The 19,443-nt window shown below is 47.4% G+C and overlaps 1 protein-coding gene across 8 annotated transcripts in view; it reads right to left on the reverse strand.

The window, feature by feature from the left end:
• The window catches only part of LOC120916987 (F-actin-monooxygenase MICAL2-like), a 300,525-nt gene that overhangs the window by 41,848 nt on the left and 239,234 nt on the right, over positions 1–19,443 (reverse strand). For all 8 annotated transcript variants that reach the window (XM_040327945.1, XM_040327950.1, XM_040327949.1 and 5 more), the window contains 3 exons: positions 10,655–10,826; positions 8,092–8,219; positions 4,332–4,406 (listed from right to left, as the gene is read on the reverse strand). In XM_040327945.1, the coding sequence (XP_040183879.1) occupies positions 4,332–4,406; positions 8,092–8,219; positions 10,655–10,826 (375 nt within the window). The remainder of the gene's footprint in view (positions 1–4,331; positions 4,407–8,091; positions 8,220–10,654; positions 10,827–19,443) is intronic.

Below are 19,443 nucleotides of genomic sequence, written 5' to 3' on the forward strand. Positions count from 1 at the left end.
GGTCACCTTCTTTCTTTTTTTTCTGGGTGACAGAAAACTATTTCATGCCACATTTTTCGAATTCCTTTTAGGCATGTGCTCACAGCTGCTATGTGCCGGCTGGAATGCCAGACTGCTGGGAATAGAAAGGGGGAGAGCGCCCTCTGGTGGCTGTTTTCTGCATCACACTGCAGGACGAGAAGCGTTATTAAAGGGGAACGAAATTGTCCAAAATGTCTTGGTATGCTGATGCCTTAAGAGTTCCCTTCACTGGAACTAGGGGGCCAAGCCCAACCCCTGAAAAACAACCCCACACCATAATTCCCCCCTCCCCCCACATCATAATCCCTCCTCCACCCCCCCCACACCATAATCCCCCTTCCACCAAATGATTTGGACCATTGCACAAAGCAAGGCCCATAAAGACACGGGTGAGCGAGTTTGGGGTGGGGGAACTTGACAGGCCTGCACAGAGTCCTGACCTCAACCCGATGGAACACATTTGGGATTAATTAGAGCAGAGACTGTGAGCCAGGCGTTTACTTTGTATCTATCTCCCGGCTGAACAAAGTAACATTGTTTACAAACACTGACCAGACACAAAATAGAGAGGTACAAGGTAACATTGTTAATAAACATTGTTCAGACAGGAGATCAAGAGTTAAAAAAATAACATTGTTTATAAACATTGTTCAGTCAAGAGATAGATACAAAGTACCATGCAAACACTGACCAGACACGAGATAGAGAGGTACAAAGGAACATTGTTTATAAACATAGTTCAGCCGGGAGGTAGAGAGATATAAAGTGACATTCTTTACAAACAATGAACAGACAGAAGATACAAGGTAACATTTTTAATAAACATTGTTCAGACAGGGGTTCGAGAGATAGAAACCAACATTGTTTATTAATATTATTCAGATGGGAGATAAAGAGATACAAAGTAACTTTGTTTATAAACACTGTAGAGATAGAGGATAGTGAAGTAACATTGGGGTAGATTCAGGTAGATTTGCGCAGTTTTTACGGAGGCGCAGCGCACCGTTTTGCCGCTGCGCCTCCGCAAATTACCTGCGCTACCCTTGATTCAGGAAGCAGTAGCTCCGTAAATTGCATGGGCGCTCCGGGAAAATGCCCGGCTTAAGCGCGCGCAATTTAAATGATCCCGTAGGAGGCGTGGATCATTTAAATTAGGCGCGTTCCCGCGCCGAGCGTAGTGCGCATGCTCCGTCGGGAAACTTTCCCGACGTGCATTGCGGTAAATGACGTCGCAAGGATGTCATTTGCTTCAAAGTGAACGTGAATGGCATCCAGCGCCATTCACGATTCACTTACGCAAACGACGTAAATTTCAAATTTCGCGACGCGGGAACGACGGGTATACGTAGCATTGGCTGCCCCTGCTAATAGCAGGGGCAGCCTTACGCAAAAACCGACGTACGCAAACAACGTAAACTGCGTACGCAGGGCTCGCGTAGGGTTGTGAATCGGCGTTAGTATGCAATTTGCATACTATACGCTGACCACAACGGGAACGCCACCTAGCGGCCTGCGTAAGAATGCAGCCTAAGATACGACGGCATAAGAGCCTTCTGCCAGTCATTTCTTAGGCTGCAGTCAGCGTAACAAGGTTCCTGAATCAGGAGCATTCGTAACGCCGGCGCAAGTAAGCAATTGCGCTGCATAACTATGGTTACGCAGACGCAATTCCTCTTTGAATCTACCCCATTGTTTATAAACACTGTAGAGATAGAGGGTAGCGAAGTAACATTGGGCCGGATTCAGAAAGGACTTCCGATGACGTATCTCCAGATACGCCGTCGTAAGTCCAAATGTGCGCCGTCGTATCTTTACGCATATTCTAGAAACCAGATACGCCTGAATTTTGCCAAGATACGACCGACATAAGTCTCCTACGCCGTCTTATCTTAGGGTGAATATTTACGCTGGCCGCAAGGGGCGCTTCCGTAGATTTACGTGTTGAATATGCAAATGAGCTAGATATGCCAATTCACGAACGTACTTGCGCCCGTCGTATTAAGCTACGCCCTTTACGTAAGGCGTACGTCCGGCGTAAAGTTACCCCTGCTATATGAGGCGCAAGTGATGCAAAGGTATGGACGTCGGAACAAGTGTTGGATTTTACGTAGTTTACGTAAGTCGTACGTGAATGGGGCTGGGCGTAGGTTACGTTGACGTCGTAGCCATTGAGCCGTCGTATCCTACGGCGTAAATTCAACGTGATTCTGCGCGCGCATGCGCCGTTCGTTCGGCGCTTCATTTACATGGGGTCACGATTCATTATAATACAACACGCCCACTACCAGCCTACTTTGAATAAGGCGGGCTTACGCCGGCCCATTTACACTACGCCGCCGTAACTTAGGGAGCAAGTGCGTTGTGAATACTGTACTTGCCTTTCTATGTTACATCGGCGGAGCGCATATGGGATGCGCTACGCCCGCAAAGAGATACGCCCCTTAAAAAAAAAAATATTTATATTTATACATACAGTGCCTTGAAAAAGTATTCATACCCCTTGATATTTTCCACATTTTGTCATGTTACAACCAAAAAATGTAAATGTATTTTATTGGGATCGGTGGCACATAATTGTGAAGTGGAAGGAAAATGATAAATGGTTTTCAAAATCTTTTACAAATAAATATGTGAAAAGTGTGGGGGGGGGGGGGTACATTTGTATGGCGCCCCCCGGAGTCAATACTTTGTAGAACCCCCTTTCTCTACAAGTCTTTTTGGGGGTGTTTCTACCAGCTTTGCACATCTAGAGAGGGACATTTCTGCCCATTCTTCTTCTTTGTAAAATATCTCAAGCTCTGTCAGATTGGATGGAGAGCGTCTGTGATCAGCAATTTTCAAGTCTTGCCACAGATTCTCAATGGGATTTAGGTCTGGACTGTGACTGGGCCATTCTAACACATGAATAGGCTTTGATGTAAAACATTCCATTGTAGCTCTGGCTGTACTTTAGGGTCGTTGTCCTGCTGGAAGGTGAACCTCCCCCCCCCGTCTCAAGTCTTTTGCAGACTCTAAGGTTTTCTTCTAAGATTGTCCTGTATTTGTCTCCATCCATCTTCCCATCAACTCTGACCAGCTTCCCTGTCCCTGCTGAAGAAAAGCATCCCCACCACATGATGCTGCCACCACCATGTTTCACGGTGGGGATGGTGTGTTCAGGGTGATGTGCAGTGTTAGTTTTCCGCCACACTTAGCATTTTGCTTTAAGGCCAAAAAGTTGAATTTTGGTGTCATGTGACCAGAGCCCATTCTTCCACATGTTTGCTGTGTCCCCTCCCCCACATGTTTGCTGTGTCCCCTCCCCCACATGGCTTCTCACAAACTGCAAACAGGACTTCTTATGTTTTTCTTTCCCCAATGTCTTTCTTCTTGTCACTCTTCCATAAAGGGCAGATTTGTGGAGAGACCACTAATAGTTGTCCTGTGGACAGATTCTCCCCCCTGAGCTGTGGATCTCTGCAGCTCCTCCAGAGTTACCATGGGCCTCTTGGCTGCTCCTCTGATGAATGCTCTCCTTGCCCGGCCCGGTCAGTTTAGGTGGACGGCCATGTCTTGGTAGGTTTGCAGTTGTGCCATATGCTTTCCATTTTCCGATGATGGATTGAACAGAAGCTCCGTGAGATCTTCAAAGCTTGGGAGATTTTTTATTATAACCGAACCCTGCTTTATACTTCTCCACAACTTTATCCCTGACCTGTCTGGTGTGTTCCTCGGCCTTCATGATGCTGTTTGTTCACTAAGCTTCTCTAACAAACCTCTGAGGGCTTCACAGAACAGCTGTATTTATACAGAGATTAAATTGCACACAGGTGTACTTTATTTACTAATTAGGTGACTTCTGAAGGCAATTGGTTCCCCTAGATTTTAGTTATCAGGGTAAAGGGGGCTGAATACAAATGCCCCCCACACTTTTCATATACGGTATTTATTTGTAAAAAAAAAAAAAAATTAAAACCATTTATCATTTTCCTTCCACTTCACAATTATGTGTCACTTTGTGTTGGTCCATCACATAAAATCCCAATAAAATACATTTATGCTTTTGTCTGTAACCTGAGAAAATGTGAAAAATGTCAAGGGGTATGAATACTTTTTCAAGCTACTGTATTACTTTGTTATCTAAAATAATGACAAAGCTATTGTCATATAATAAGGCCGGAGTATAAATGTTAAAATAGTTTCGGCCCATAGGGGGCCTGCAGGTGTCAGCGCTGGAGGGGTTAAAGTAGATAGAACTGGGAGAAAATATTCGTCCAGAAAAACTGGAAGATAAATTCTCGGATTATCGCCGGCGGATCACATTTCCTTACTTGACTGGATTTTCTTCCTCCACCTCTGAGATTTGTTGGGAGAGACGGTCGGGTGGTTGCTGGCCCGATTAAGTGCTGAAACAAAGCAGAGACACAACGTGAAATTTACTGTATAAAAAGCAGCGGCCTCATTTATTATAATGTGTCAAAAGAAAAACTTTCAGGTCAGTCTAAGGCCTAGTACACACGAGAGGATTTATCCGCGGATACGGTCCACCGGACCGTTTCCGCGGATAAATCCTCTCGAGGATTTGCGAGGATTTGGATCTGATGGAGTGTACTCACCATCGGATCGAAATCCGCGCCGAAATCCCATCGTGATGACGTGTCGCGCCGTCGCCGCGATGATGACGCGGCGACGTGCGCGACGCTGTCATATAAGGAATTACACGCATGCGTCGAATCATTACGACGCATGCGGGGGATTGATTCTGACGGATTGATCCGGTGAGTCTGTACAGACCAGCGGATCAATCCGTTGGGATGGATTCAAGCGGATATATTTGAAAGCATGTCTTCAAATTTTTATCCGCTTGAAATCCATCCCAGGGGATAAAAATCCACGGAAACAGATCCGCTGGATTGTACACACCAGGGGATCTATCCGCTGGAGCCGGTCCGCGGATCAATTCCAGCGGATGGATCCTCTCGTGTGTACGGGGGCCTAAGGGATCATACACAACCAAAAATGTTCATACAATAATCAAACTCATAGCATGCGCCAACAGCGCCAGAGCCCACTGAACATGATCGCGGGATGTTTTTTCTTGTTACCTCCTCTCATGCTCGCCTTCAGGACTTCTCCAGAGCCTCTCCCATCCTCTGGAACTCCCTATCCCATTGGTATGCCTGATCAGCTCCTACCCTGTCCACCTTTAGGAGATCACTAAAAACTCATGTATTCAGGGAAGCCTATCCCACACCCACCTAAATTTTAAAGCGCTGCGTAAACTGTTGGCGCTATATAAATCGTGGGCCGGATTCAGATACTTTGGAGTATCTTTAGGCGGGGCGTAACGTATCTCAGATACGTTACGCCGCCGTAAATTAGGGCGCAAGTTCCGTATTCAGAAAGAACTTGCGCCCTTAGTTACGGCGGCATAACGTATGTTGTCCGGCGTAACCCGCCTAATTCAAATGAGGATGATGTGGGCGTGTTTTATTTAAATGAATGGTGACCCCGCGCATTTGACGTATTTTACGAACGGCGCATGCGCCGTTTGTAAAAAATTCCCAGTGCGCATGCTCGAAATTACGCCGCAAATCGTCATTGCTTTAGACGTGAGCGTAACTTACGTGCAGCCCTATTCACGAACGACTTACGCAAACGACGTAAAATTTTGAAAACTTGACGCAGGAATGACATCCATACTTAACATTGGCTACGCTTCATATAGCAGGGGTAACTTTACGCCGGAAAAGCCTAACGTAAACGGCGTAAAAAAATGCGCCGGCCGGACATACGTTTCTGAATTGGCGTATCTACCTAATTGGCATATTCATCGCGTAACTATACGGAAGCGCCACCTAGCGGCCAGCGTAAATATGCAGCCTAAGATACAACGGTGTAAGACACTTACGCCGGTCGGATCTTAGGGAAATCTATGCGTAACTGATTCTATGAATCAGGCGCATAGATACGACCCCGCAACTCCGTTGTATCTCCTTTCTGAATCCGGGCCCGTGTATATTAATAATAATAATAATGGCCCGGATTCAGGTAGATTTGCCCCTTTGTTACGGAGGCACAGGGCAGCATTTTTGCCCTGCGCCCCTGCAAATTTCCTGCGCTACCCGCGATTCACGGAGCAGTAGCTCCGTAAATTGCGTGTGCGCTGTGTAAACTTGCCCTGCGTAAGAGCGCCTAATGTAAATGATCCCGTAGGGGGCGGGAATCATTTTAATTAGGCGCCCCGCGCCGAGCGTAGAGCGCATGCTCCGTCGGCAAACTTTCCCGACGAGCATTGCGGCAAATGACGTCGCAAGGACGTCATTTGCTTCAAAGTGAACGTGAATGGCGTCCAGCGCCATTCACGAATCACTTACGCAAATTACGTAAAATTCAAACGTTGCGACGCGGGAACGACGGGTATACTTTAGCATTGGCTGCCCCTGCTATTAGAAGGGGCAGCCTTACGCTAAACACGCCGTACGGAAACGACGTAAATTGCGTACGCAGGGCTCGCGTAACGTTGTGAATCGGCGTTAGTATGCAATTTGCATACTATACACTGACCACAATGGGAACGCCACCTAGCGGCCATCGCAAGAATGCAGCCTAAGATATGAAGGCATAAGGAGGCTTATGCCACGCATATCTTAGGCTGTAGTCGGCGTAACAAGCTCTCTGAATCAGGACAACTCGTTACGCCGGGGCAAGTAAGCAATTGCGCTGCGTAACTATGGTTACGCAGACGCAATTGCTTCTTGAATCCGGGCCAATGTATACACCCCCATACGCTACCTTTGCAGCTTAACGGAGAGCAGTTGGGGGGGTGGACTTCAATAGTCATTCATTCTGGACATTTGAGCAGCCTTACAAACCTTGGTCTGTGGATTTTCTAATACTAAAGTCATCCAGAAGATGGCGATATTGATCTACGAAAGAAAAGTAATGATCCAAGCAGGAAAAACTTCTTTCACTATTGCAAAAGGGTCCCCATGATTTGTAGGCCCATTTAAAAAGACTCGGGGGGGGGGGGGCACAGTGGCTGCGCTTGATGTGCACAATGGCGGCAATTAATGGGGGACACTGGCAGCAATTGATGGGCACACTGCCGGCATTTGATGGGGCACACTGGCAGCATTTGATGGGGCACACTGGTGGCAATTGATGGGGCACACTGGTGGCAATTGATGGGGCACACTGGCAGAAATTGATGGGCACACTGGTGGCAATTGATGGGGCACACTGGCAGCAATTGATGGGGCACACTGGCGGCAAATAATGGGGCACACTGGCGGCAATTGATGGGGCACAGTGACGGCAATTGATGGGGCACACTGGCGGCAATTGATGGGGCACACTGGTGGCAATTGATGGGCGCACTGGCGGCAAATGATGGGGCACACTGGCAGCAATTGATGGGTACAGTAGCTGCGTTTGATGGCACAGTGGCAGCAAATTATGGGCACAGTGGCTGCGCTTGATGGGCACAGTGGCTGCGTTTGATGTTTTTTTTTTTTTTTCAGTTTGTTTGCGCCCCCCCCTCCAAAAAAAATTGAGCACCAGCAGCCACTGATGTGGACTTTAGATTGTAATCCCTCAGGGTAGGGACTGATAAGAATGTACAATATATATAAAGTGCTACATAAATTCTCTGCACTATATAAATACCTGTAATAAATAAATGAAATTAATAAACATTAAATAAGTACAAAGGCTAATGCGTTTCAGGGGCTTTCAGCTCTCTATACAGTGCCTTGCGGTGGGCAGGCAAAATCACAATGGGACTTGTAGTTCCGTAGCAGCTGGAGGGCCGCCAGTTTGAGACCCCCCTGCTTTAGATAGTGACTTATGTAGAGCATAACAGGGCAGATCTGGGGGTACATCCCTAAAAAAATTATATGTATGTGTTACATATCTGAATACCATAGAGTATCTATTTGAAGCATTTTGCATTTGTTAAATTATTTGTGATCTATAGTCCTACAGGGACTATGTGGGGAAGTCTGTGTGTAGATAGAATTCCCTGTCAGTGATTGATGTTCAGGTTTTTATACATTTGGCCATATAGAATATCTCCTGTATATTTCTCACCATCAATGGCTGTAGATGGGTGTCCCGAGTCTTTCTGGGTCTCAGAGGATCTTTCCTTTTTCCGTGATGAGAGTCTCCTGCGATGAATCCTGCCGTGATTCTCCTCGGGGGCGCACTCCTTGTCTGAGCTGGAAGATGGGATATCGAGGCATTAGATCAAGGGGGTCTCAAACTGGCGGCCCTCCAGCTGCTGCAAAACTACAAGTCCCATGAGGCATTGCAAGGCTCTGACAGGTACAAACATGACTCCTCCCACAGGCAGAGGCATGATGGGACTTGTAGTTCCGCAACAGCTGGAGGGCCGCCTGCATCAGATACTGTTTAACCACAGGCAGACTCTAAGCACTATAATTCATTCCGGGGACTTCAAATTATTTCATTTATGATAAAACAAATGCTCTAGTAAAAAAAAAAAAAAAATGGTGTCTGCAGAGTTCTGAGTCCAGTGCCAATTGACTGGGCGGGTGACATGACACCAGTGATCCTTTTAGCTGTAGGAGTGAATTATTCGGTCACCAACCTCAGGAACATTCTTCCCACTGATCACCAATGTAAGGAACATTCTTCCCACTGATCACCAATGTAAGGAACATTCTTCCCACTGATCACCAATGTAAGGGACATTCTTCTCACTGATCACCAATGTAAGGAACATTCTTCCCACTGATCACCAATGTAAGGGACATTCTTCTCACTGATCACCAATGTAAGGGACATTCTTCTCACTGATCACCAATGTAAGGGACATTCTTCCCACTGATCACCAATGTAAGGAACATTCTTCTCACTGATCACCAATGTAAGGGACATTCTTCCCACTGATCACCAATGTAAGGAACATTCTTCCCACTGATCACCAATGTAAGGGACATTCTTCCCACTGATCACCAATGTAAGGAACATTCTTCTCACTGATCACCAATGTAAGGAACATTCTTCTCACTGATCACCAATGTAAGGGACATTCTTCCTACTGATCACCAATGTAAGGACATTCTTCCCACTGATCACCAATGTAAGGGACATTCTTCTCACTGATCACCAATGTAAGGGACATTCTTCCCACTGATCACCAATGTAAGGGACATTCTTCTCACTGATCACCAATGTAAGGAACATTCTTCCCACTGATCACCAATGTAAGGAACATTCTTCTCACTGATCACCAATGTAAGGGACATTCTTCTCACTGATCACCAATGTAAGGAACATTCTTCCCACTGATCACCAATGTACGGGACATTCTTCTCACTGATCACCAATGTAAGGAACATTCTTCTCACTGATCACCAATGTAAGGAACATTCTTCTCACTGATCACCAATGTAAGGGACATTCTTCCCACTGATCACCAATGTAAGGGACATTCTTCTCACTGATCACCAATGTAAGGGACATTCTTCTCACTGATCACCAATGTAAGGAACATTCTTCCCACTGATCACCAATGTAAGGAACATTCTTCTCACTGATCACCAATGTAAGGAACATTCTTCTCACTGATCACCAATGTAAGGAACATTCTTCCCACTGATCACCAATGTAAGGGACATTCTTCCCACTGATCACCAATGTAAGGGACATTCTTCCCACTGATCACCAATGTAAGGGACATTCTTCTCACTGATCACCAATGTAAGGGACATTCTTCCCACTGATCATCAATGTAAGGGACATTCTTCCCACTGATCCCCAATGTAAGGGACATTCTTCCCACTGATCACCAATGTAAGGAACATTCTTCCCACTGATCACCAATGTAAGGGACATTCTTCTCACTGATCACCAATGTAAGGGACATTCTTCCCACTGATCACCAATGTAAGGAACATTCTTCTCACTGATCACCAATGTAAGGGACATTCTTCCCACTGATCACCAATGTAAGGAACATTCTTCCCACTGATCACCAATGTAAGGAACATTCTTCCCACTGATCACCAATGTAAGGAACATTCTTCTCACTGATCACCAATGTAAGGGACATTCTTCTCACTGATCACCAATGTAAGGAACATTCTTCCCACTGATCACCAATGTAAGGAGCATTCTTCCCACTGATCACCAATGTAAGGAGCATTCTTCCCACTGATCACCAATGTAAGGAACATTCTTCCCACTGATCACCAATGTAAGGGACATTCTTCCACTGATCACCAATGTAAGGGACATTCTTCTCACTGATCACCAATGTAAGGGACATTCTTCCCACTGATCACCAATGTAAGGGACATTCTTCTCACTGATCACCAATGTAAGGGACATTCTTCCCACTGATCATCAATGTAAGGAACATTCTTCCCACTGATCACCAATGTAAGGAACATTCTTCTCACTGATCACCAATGTAAGGAACATTCTTCCCACTGATCACCAATGTAAGGAACATTCTTCCCACTGATCACCAATGTAAGGGACATTCTTCCCACTGATCACCAATGTAAGGGACATTCTTCTCACTGATCACCAATGTAAGGAACATTTTTTTCCTGTACAGACTTCTGGAGAAAGACACAGGGAGGTGATTTCTGGAAAGTCCCGCCTACTAGTGAGATCGGATCACCTGCTCTCGTCGCTCAGCACCATGACACGGACAGCCGTCAGGTTATTCTCCGCGGCCTCTTCCCCGGGACCGATCCTCACAGCCTTCCACTCTGTGGAGACGGTCGAGTTCCTCCTTTTAAAATTGCTGAACGCAGAGTCACTTCTGGACTTCTTGGGGGAGGTCGGCTCATCTGTTGACCCAAAAATATTTCATTTTTTTTAGAAAATCTTTTAAAAAAAAAATTGAGATACATTTATTTTGTATTTACAGTTTGCATTTAAAGGGGGTCATCCCAAGCAAATGTTATTAGGTAAGTAGAGTTCCCTGCTTGGCTAACCCATAGGTACCTTTTCAGCAGTGAGAGTTTCAGGGTTCTCAACTCCACCCCCAAAGCACAACCAATATAAGACCTGGTAAAGGGTTCATATTTCTTTCCATCCACTCCTCAGATGTACACAACTCTGTCATACAGCTCAGCCCTGTCTGGGGAGGGGAGTAGGGTGACCACATTTCCAAACAACCACCCCCCGGATCGGTCGGCGGTAACCCCCCTCCCTCCTGGAACATTCCCCATCTTGGCTGTGGGTGGGTTTCTGGCTTCCACGGGTGGTGGGCAGTTTGCGGGCTCCTAAGGGCGGTGGGCAGTTTGCGTGCTCCTACAGGCGGGTTGCAGGCTCCTATGGGCGGGTTGCGGGCTCCTACAGGCAGTGGGCAGTTTTCGGGCTCCTACGGACGGGTTGCGGGCTCCTATGGGGCGGTGGGCAGTTTGCGGCCTCCTACGGGCAGGTTGCGGGCTCCTACAGGCGGTGGGCAGTTTGCAGGTTCCTACGGGTGGTGGGCAGTTTGCGGGCTCCTACGGGTGGTGGGCAGTTTGCGGGCTCCTACGGGTGGTGGGCAGTTTGCGGGCTCCTACGGGTGGTGGGCAGTTTGCGGGCTCCTATGAGCGGGTTGCGGGCTCCTATGGGCGGTGGGCAGTTTGCAGGCTCCTACGGGCGGGTTGCTGGCTCCTACAGGCAGTGGGCAGTTTTCGGGCTCCTACAGGCGGGTTGCGGGCTCCTATGGGCGGTGGGCAGTTTGCGGCCTCCTACGGGTGGGTTGCGGGCTTCTACAGGCGGGTTGCGGGCTCCTACGGGCGGTGGGCAGTTTGCAAGCTCCTACGGGTGGTGGACAGTTTGCGGGCTCCTACGGGTGGTGGGCAGTTTGCGGGCTCCTACGGGTGGTGGGCACTTTGCGGGCTCCTATGGGCGTTGGGCAGATTGCAGGCTTCTATGTGCGGGTTGCGGGCTCCTACGGAGGTGGGCAGTTTGCGGGCTCCTACGGCAGTTTGCGGGCTCCTACTAGTGGGTTGCGGGCTTCTACAGGCGGGTTGTGGGCTCCTACGGGTGGTGGGCACTTTGCGGGCTCTTATGGGCGTTGGGCAGATTGCAGGCTTCTATGTGCGGGTTGCGGGCTCCTACGGAGGTGGGCAGTTTGCGGGCTCCTACGAGCGGGTTGCGGGCTCCTACGGGCCATGGGCAGTTTGCGGGCTCCTACGGGCAGTTTGCGGGCTCCTATGAGTGGGTTGCGGGCTCCTACGGGCGGTGGACAGCAGCTTCTGTGTCGCCTCCTCCTCTTCTGCATCACTGCGGCTTCCGCCATGTGGCTCCTCCCTCCTCCTTCTCCCTCTAGGCGTCTAGTAGAACCGCCTGTCCTTTCAGCTAATCGGGGAAAGAGCCTCAAGACCCACTTCCTGATTAGCCAGGAGGAGGATCGGTGTGGGGATAGTGAATATTAATTCGCTATTGTCACACAACGAGCCCATCCTTTTTTGAAGCCTATTAAAGTCTCTGGCTCTAATCACGTGCTTCAAAAAAATAAAAACCGCAGAGGTGATCAAATACCACCAAAAGAAACCTCTATTTGTGGGGAAAAAATAGGACGCCAATTTTGTTTGGGAGCCACGTCGCACGACCGCGCAAATGTCAGTTAAAGCGACGCAGTGCCGAATCGCAAAAACTGGCCGGGTCCTTTAGCTGCCTAAAGGTCCGGGTCTTAAGTGGTTAATGAGATTTCAGCCTTTGGGTTTCCAATATTTGACATCTTAGAAGCCCCCCGGAGGATCCTGAGCTTGCAATGTTCCTTTAAGCAATGAATTAAGTTGGGACATAATGCGCAGAACGCGGTCTCCTCTCCAGTGTCGGGATGAGTCCGGGTAATATAATATTTTAATAAGACCTTGTTAAATCATCACTGCGCCCGAGTCCAGGAACCCTTAACACGGACTCCCTCCAAGATTTTGCAGCGTTCATAATTGGCTATTCCTGTCCGGTGATAATCCGGCCGCGTTCTATAGCGATTTCTTCAATTATATCCTCTGTGTGTTTGCCCGGACATGTCCTACTTCCCCCAGAATGGTTGCACTGAAGGGAGAACTCATCCCAAACTGAGCCGGTGTCCTTAGGTAGAATCACACACCGGCATCTTATTAAGGTCTCGAGCCACGGTATCTGTGTTCCCAACTCCGCCTTCCCGCCTCAGCCATTGTAAGGGAGTCTAGTTCACTAAGGCCGGGTTCGCAGCAGGAGAACGTGACTGCCTCTCTATGGAGCCGTTTCACATATCTCCGGGGCGGTGGGCCGGAAAAACATGTGCCTTTTTTGGTGCGTCTCAGGTTCGATTTCAACCCAAAATTCAGGCTGAGGTCGGACCTGAACCGGTGAACCAGCACGCACCGGACCCCTGCTGTGAGCCGCATGTGGGGACGGTGTGAACCCGGTCTAAGGGCTTGTTCAAACAAGAGGTTGAGGGTGGTAAGACCTGGTGTTCGAGCCATGCTTTAACTGCCCCCCCCCTAAGAGTTGGGGGTATACCAATGCCGCTGCCATGTCAAAAATTATACCCCCTACTGCTTTTCAGTGGGTGCTATGCCCACCAAGAGTGACATATTCAGAGTGAATGAGACCACTCTGCAAGCGCCCCGCAACCGCGTGCAATGCAATGCAGTGGTTGCGACATGCTAAAGCAGGTGGTAAAGAGGCGATAGTTCATTTTAAACTTTCCTCCTGCTAATTTGAGGTCATGTCCAAGTTTTCTTGATCTGAGTATCATATTAAAATTCCTTCCCTCTTGACTCTCATTCACACCCTTCATTCATTTGAAGGTTTCAGTCATGTCTTCCCCTTTCCCTTCCTTCCTGTAGACTTTACATATTGAGTTCCAAAAGACGCTCCTGATATGTTTCGTCCCTCAGACCTTTCACCATTTTTGTTCTTATCAATATCTTGTTGTAAGTGAGATCTCCAGAACTAGATACAGTATTCTAAATGAGGTCTAACTAAAGGTCTAAATAGAGGAATCAGGACCTCCTTCCTCCTGCTGGTGATCCCTCTAGTGATATAAAGATCTATATAGAGGAATCAGGACCTCCTTCCTCATGCTGGTGACCCCTCTAGTGATATAAAGATCTATATAGAGGAATCAGGACCTCCTTCCTCCTGCTGGTGACCCTTCTAGTGATATAAAGATCTATATAGAGGAATCAGGACCTCTTTTTTGAACTTTCCTCCTGCTAATTTGAGGTCATGTCCTTGTTTTCTTGATCTGAATATCATATTGATATTCCTTCCCCCTTGAACCTCATTCACACCCTTCATTCATTTAAAGTTTTCACTCATGTCTCCCCCTTTCCCTTCCTTCCTGTAGACTTTACATATTGAGTTCCAGAAGTCTCTCCTGATATGTTTCGTCCCTCAGACCTTCCACCATTTTTGTTGCCCGTCTCTTGGGCTTGTTTTATCTTATCAATATCTTTTTGTAAGTGAGATCTCCAGAACTAGATACAGTATTCTAAATGAGGTCTTACTAAAGGTCTAAATAGAGGAACCAGAACCTCCTTCCTCCTGCTGGTGACCCCTCTAGTGATATAAAGATCTATACAGAGGAATCAGGACCTCCTTCCTCCTGCTGGTGACCCCTCTAGTGATATAAAGATCTATATAGAGGAATCAGGACCTCCTTCCTCCTGCTGGTGACCCCTCTAGTGATATAAAGATCTATACAGAGGAATCAGGACCTCCTTCCTCCTGCTGGTGACCCCTCTAGTGATATAAAGATCTATACAGAGGAATCAGGACCTCCTTCCTCCTGCTGGTGACCCCTCTAGTGATATAAAGATCTATATAGAGGAATCAGGACCTCCTTCCTTCTGCTGGTGGTCCCTCTAGTGATATAAAGATCTAAATAGAGGAATCAGGACCTCTTTTTTAACTTTCCTCCTGCTAATTTGAGGTCATGTCCTTGTTTTCTTGATATGAATATCATATTGATATTCCTTCCCCCTTGAACCTCATTCACACCCTTCATTCAATTAAAGTTTTTAGTCATGTCTCCCCCCCCTTTCCTTCCTTCCTGTAGACTTTACATATTGAGTTCCAGAAGTTTCTCCTGATATGTTTCGTCCCTCAGAGCTTTCACCATGTTTGTTGCCCGTCTCTTGGGCTTGTTTTATCTTATCAATTTTTTTTTTGTAAGTGAGATCTCTAGAATTGGATACAGTACTCTAAATGAGGTCTAACTAAAGGTCTAAATAGAGCAACCAGGACCTCCTTCCTCTTGCTGGTGATCCCTTAGTGATATAAAGATCTATATAGAGGAATCGGGACCTCCTTCCTCCTGCTGGTGATCCCTCTAGTGATATAAAGATCTATATAACGGAATCAGGACCTCCTTCCTTCTGCTGGTGATCCTTCTAGTGATATAAAGATCTATATAGAGGAATCTGGACCTCCTTCCTTCTGCTGGTGATCCCTCTAGTGATATAAAGATCTATATAACGGAATCAGGACCTCCTTCCTTCTACTGGTGGTCCCTCTAGTGATATAAAGATCTATATAGAGGAATCAGGACCTCCTTCCTCCTGCTGGTGATCCCTCTAGTGATATAAAGATCTATATAGAGGAATCAGGACCTCCTTCGTCCTGCTGGTGACCCTTCTAGTGATATAAAGATCTATATAACGGAATCAGGACCTCCTTCCTTCTGCTGGTGGTCCCTCTAGTGATATAAAGATCTATATAACGGAATCAGGACCTCCTTCCTCCTGCTGGTGGTCCCTCTAGTGATATAAAGATCTATATAGAGGAATCAGGACCTCCTTCCTCCTGCTGGTGATCCCTCTAGCGGTATAAAGATCTATATAACGGAATCAGGACCTCCTTCCTCCTGCTGGTGGTCCCTCTAGTGATATAAAGATCTATATAGACGAATCAGGACCTCCTTCCTCCTGCTGGCGATTAACAATCTCTATAGTGGAATCAGGACCATAGTGTCTAGTGAGAAGGTTTTACTTGCGGAGGTCCACAATGAATGTGGTTATATTTCCTTGGAGGTCTTTTCCAGATGTTAAACATAAGAATCCACAGTCTAAACAGGTTTGGTCCAACAGCTTCTTTCCAACCCAAAGGAGTACCGGCTGCTCCGGAACACACGGTTTTGATTACAAAGTGGGCGTTGAGGGTAACTGACAATAAAACAAATGGGAGTTTATCAGAAGTATCACTTAGAACCACTTTGAAACTACGCCCTACAGATTCCGGCAATTTCTCATCTGAGTTCAGCAGAAGGAGGGCTGGCAGGGACCTGAGCCAGGAGACGGATTAAAATAGATTACTTTTTTTTTTTATTGTGGCTTATTTTGCCTTACAAGGGCACAGATTGTTGTGTGTTGGGAATACGTCTCCCTGTATACATCTTTCATTTTGGAGATGAGTTTGCGTTACCAAGAAACCAAAATGTACAGAGTAATAAAAGAATGACAGTTCCAATTTCCTTCATTAAATCATAGAAGGTGCAACAACCAGAGCAATCCATCTTATACATGGCTGTTGTAAAAATACAAAGTGTTGTCTGATATTTGGGGGGTCCAAGAATAATGAAAACTGAAACCTGGGGGTCCAGAACAGTGAAACACTGTCACTTGAGTGTCCTGATACAATGATGAACTGAGACTTGGGGTCCAGAACAATGACAGACTAACATTTGGGGAGTCCCAGAACCATTACACACTGACACTTGGGGTTCCAGAACAATGACACACTGACACTTGAAGATCCCAGAACAATGACACACTGACACTTGGGGGTCCAGAACAATGACACACTGACACTTGGGGGTCCAGAACAATGACACACAGACACTTGGGGGTCCATAACAATGACACACTGACACTTGGGGGTCCAGAACAATGACACACTGACACTTGGGGGTCCAGAACAATGACACACTGACACTTGGGGATCCAGAACAATGGCACACTGACACTTGGGGGTCCAGAACAATGACACACTGACACTTGGGGGCCCCAGAACAATGACACACTGACACTTGGGGACCCCAGAACAATGACACTTGGGGATCCAGAACAATGACACACTGACACTTGGGGGTCCAGAACAATGACACACTGACACTTGGGGGTCCAGAACAATGACACCCTGACACTTGGGGGTCCAGAGAAATGAAACCCCTTGTCCTTGGGTCAGTGACACCATATAAGCAGGTAAAGGTGCCGTTCCCGTATGGAGTATGTGCAGCACTGCAGTGAACCCCCTCCCCCGAATACTGACAAATCTTACAGATTACAGATGAGAAAGTGATTAGAACTCATAACTGATGGTAATATTACATCTTGAAGGACTGATTGCCACAAGGACCGGCACTTCTGAATAAGATCAGTCCTTTGGGTGGGGGGGGGGGGGGGGGGGGGGGGGGGTTAGTCGGTAATCCAGACATTTTGCTGAGTCGTCACATTTGGTGCCAGCAGCGGGTCCAACACATTCCTTCCAAGTCACTTCTGACAGCCAAGAAGTCAGTAATCGTCTTGGCTCCATATATTAATGAGCAGACGCCGTGTGCTCGCCGCGTGCTTGTCCGCCGATTTCACGAAAACAAAATACTGGGAATAGCCGGGATAAGTGTTTTCTAGAAGCCCATCTGTCACGCATAAATGCCCCCCATTCACCACCCCACGCCGCTCGGATCTACACAGGAAGCACCAAAGAAGCGCAATATGTCACGCAATATGTCGGCACGTGTTTGATGCAGAATGGCGCAAAAAAAAAAAAACACCCCTCTGATGTGCCTGAACGCCATTTCATCCAATGTCCAATTAGTGCTTTGAATGTATTCTTGGTTAAGGGTTGGCTCATTTGTAAAACTTGCAGCCATGGCAATCCCTATGTCTGGACAAGGAGCATTGATGCAGGAAGATGGTGGAGAGGTCTGTGGAGCCTAGTGCACGTCAGGGGTGAAGGCTACGCGTTTCAAGGCCTCCCAAGCCTCTTTCTCAATCCTACTCTTGTCCTTATCTGTTCATTCAGAGATACTTCATCCTCCCAAGAGGTGCTGCATTAAGTGTTTTGAGGCTAGCAGGAGGTAGCCCTGGACACTCCAATTGGAATTTATGGTGTAGTATGGGGGGGATAGGGGAGCCCCCTTCTCTCTCACCCCTCCCTCTCACCCCCTCTATTTCTCTCAAACCCCTCTCTCTCTCTTTCACTTCTCTCCCTCTCTCTCTTTCAACCCACCCTCTCTCACTCACCCCCTTTCTCTCACCCATCTATTTCTCTCAACACCCCTCTCTCTTTCTCACCCCTCTCTCTCACCCCTCTATTTCTCTCAACCTTCTCTCTCATTCTCACCCCCTCTCTCTCTCCCCCTATCTCTCAACCCCCTTCTCTCTTTCTCAACCCCTCTCTCTCTCATGCCCCTGTCACTCACTCCCCATCTCTTTCTCTCTCCCTCTCACCCCCTCTCTCTTTCTAATACCACCCTTCTCTCTCACCACCTCTCTCTCACCCCTCTATTTCTCTCAAACCCCTCTCTCTCTTTCTCACTATCTCTCTCACCCCCCTGCCTCTCTCTCTCCCCCCTCTCTCAATCCACCCTTTCTCTCTCACCCCCTCTATTTCTCTCACCCCCCCCCCTCTCTCTCTCTTTTCCCCCCTCTCTCTTACCTCCCCCTCTCTCATCACCTCTATTTCTCTCAACCCCCTCTCTCTCTTTCTCACCCCCTCTCTCTCCTTCACTTCTCTCCCTCTCTCTCTCTCTCTCTCTCTCAACCCACCCTCTCTCACTCACCCCCTCTCTCTCACCCATCTATTTCTCTCAACACCCCTCTCTCTTTCTCACCCCTCTCTCTCACCCCTCTATTTCTCTCAACCTTCTCTCTCGTTCTCACCCCCTCTCTCTCTCCCCCTATCTCTCACCCCCCTCTATCTCATCCCTCTATTTCTATCAACCCCCTTCTCTCTTTCTCAACCCCTCTCTCTCTCTTTCTCATGCCCCTGTCACTCACTCCCCCTCTCTTTCTCTCTCCATCTCTCTCTCACCCCCTCTCTCTTTCTAATACCACCCCTTCTCTCACCCCTTGCCTCTCACCTCCTCTCTCTCACCCCTCTATTTCTCTCAACCCCCCTCTCTCGCTTTCACATCCCCTCTCTCACTCCATCTCTCTCGCACCTCCCTCTCTTTCACCCCCTCTCTCTTAAAAAAGAAGAGGAGTGATATATCCTGTATTTGGGGCCATTTAAAATGAATGCATTGCCTTGCCACAGTGATAAATAAAGTGAATGGGCCCCCTGCCACTGTTGAGCGCTGCTTTTCTCACCTGCCATTTTCAGAAAGTCCTGTAGATGGCGCTAAATGCCTTTTGGCTGTTAATATCACGACTAGCCGACAATTGTTTCTGAAATTGATATACACAATTCAAAATCACACACATTTTTTTTTGTAAAGTGTAACTGCGGCGTCGCTAGGCCTCTGTCAATATC

Source organism: Rana temporaria, chromosome 11 (assembly GCF_905171775.1).
Source record: "Rana temporaria chromosome 11, aRanTem1.1, whole genome shotgun sequence".
Taxonomy (NCBI): Eukaryota; Metazoa; Chordata; class Amphibia; order Anura; family Ranidae; genus Rana; species Rana temporaria.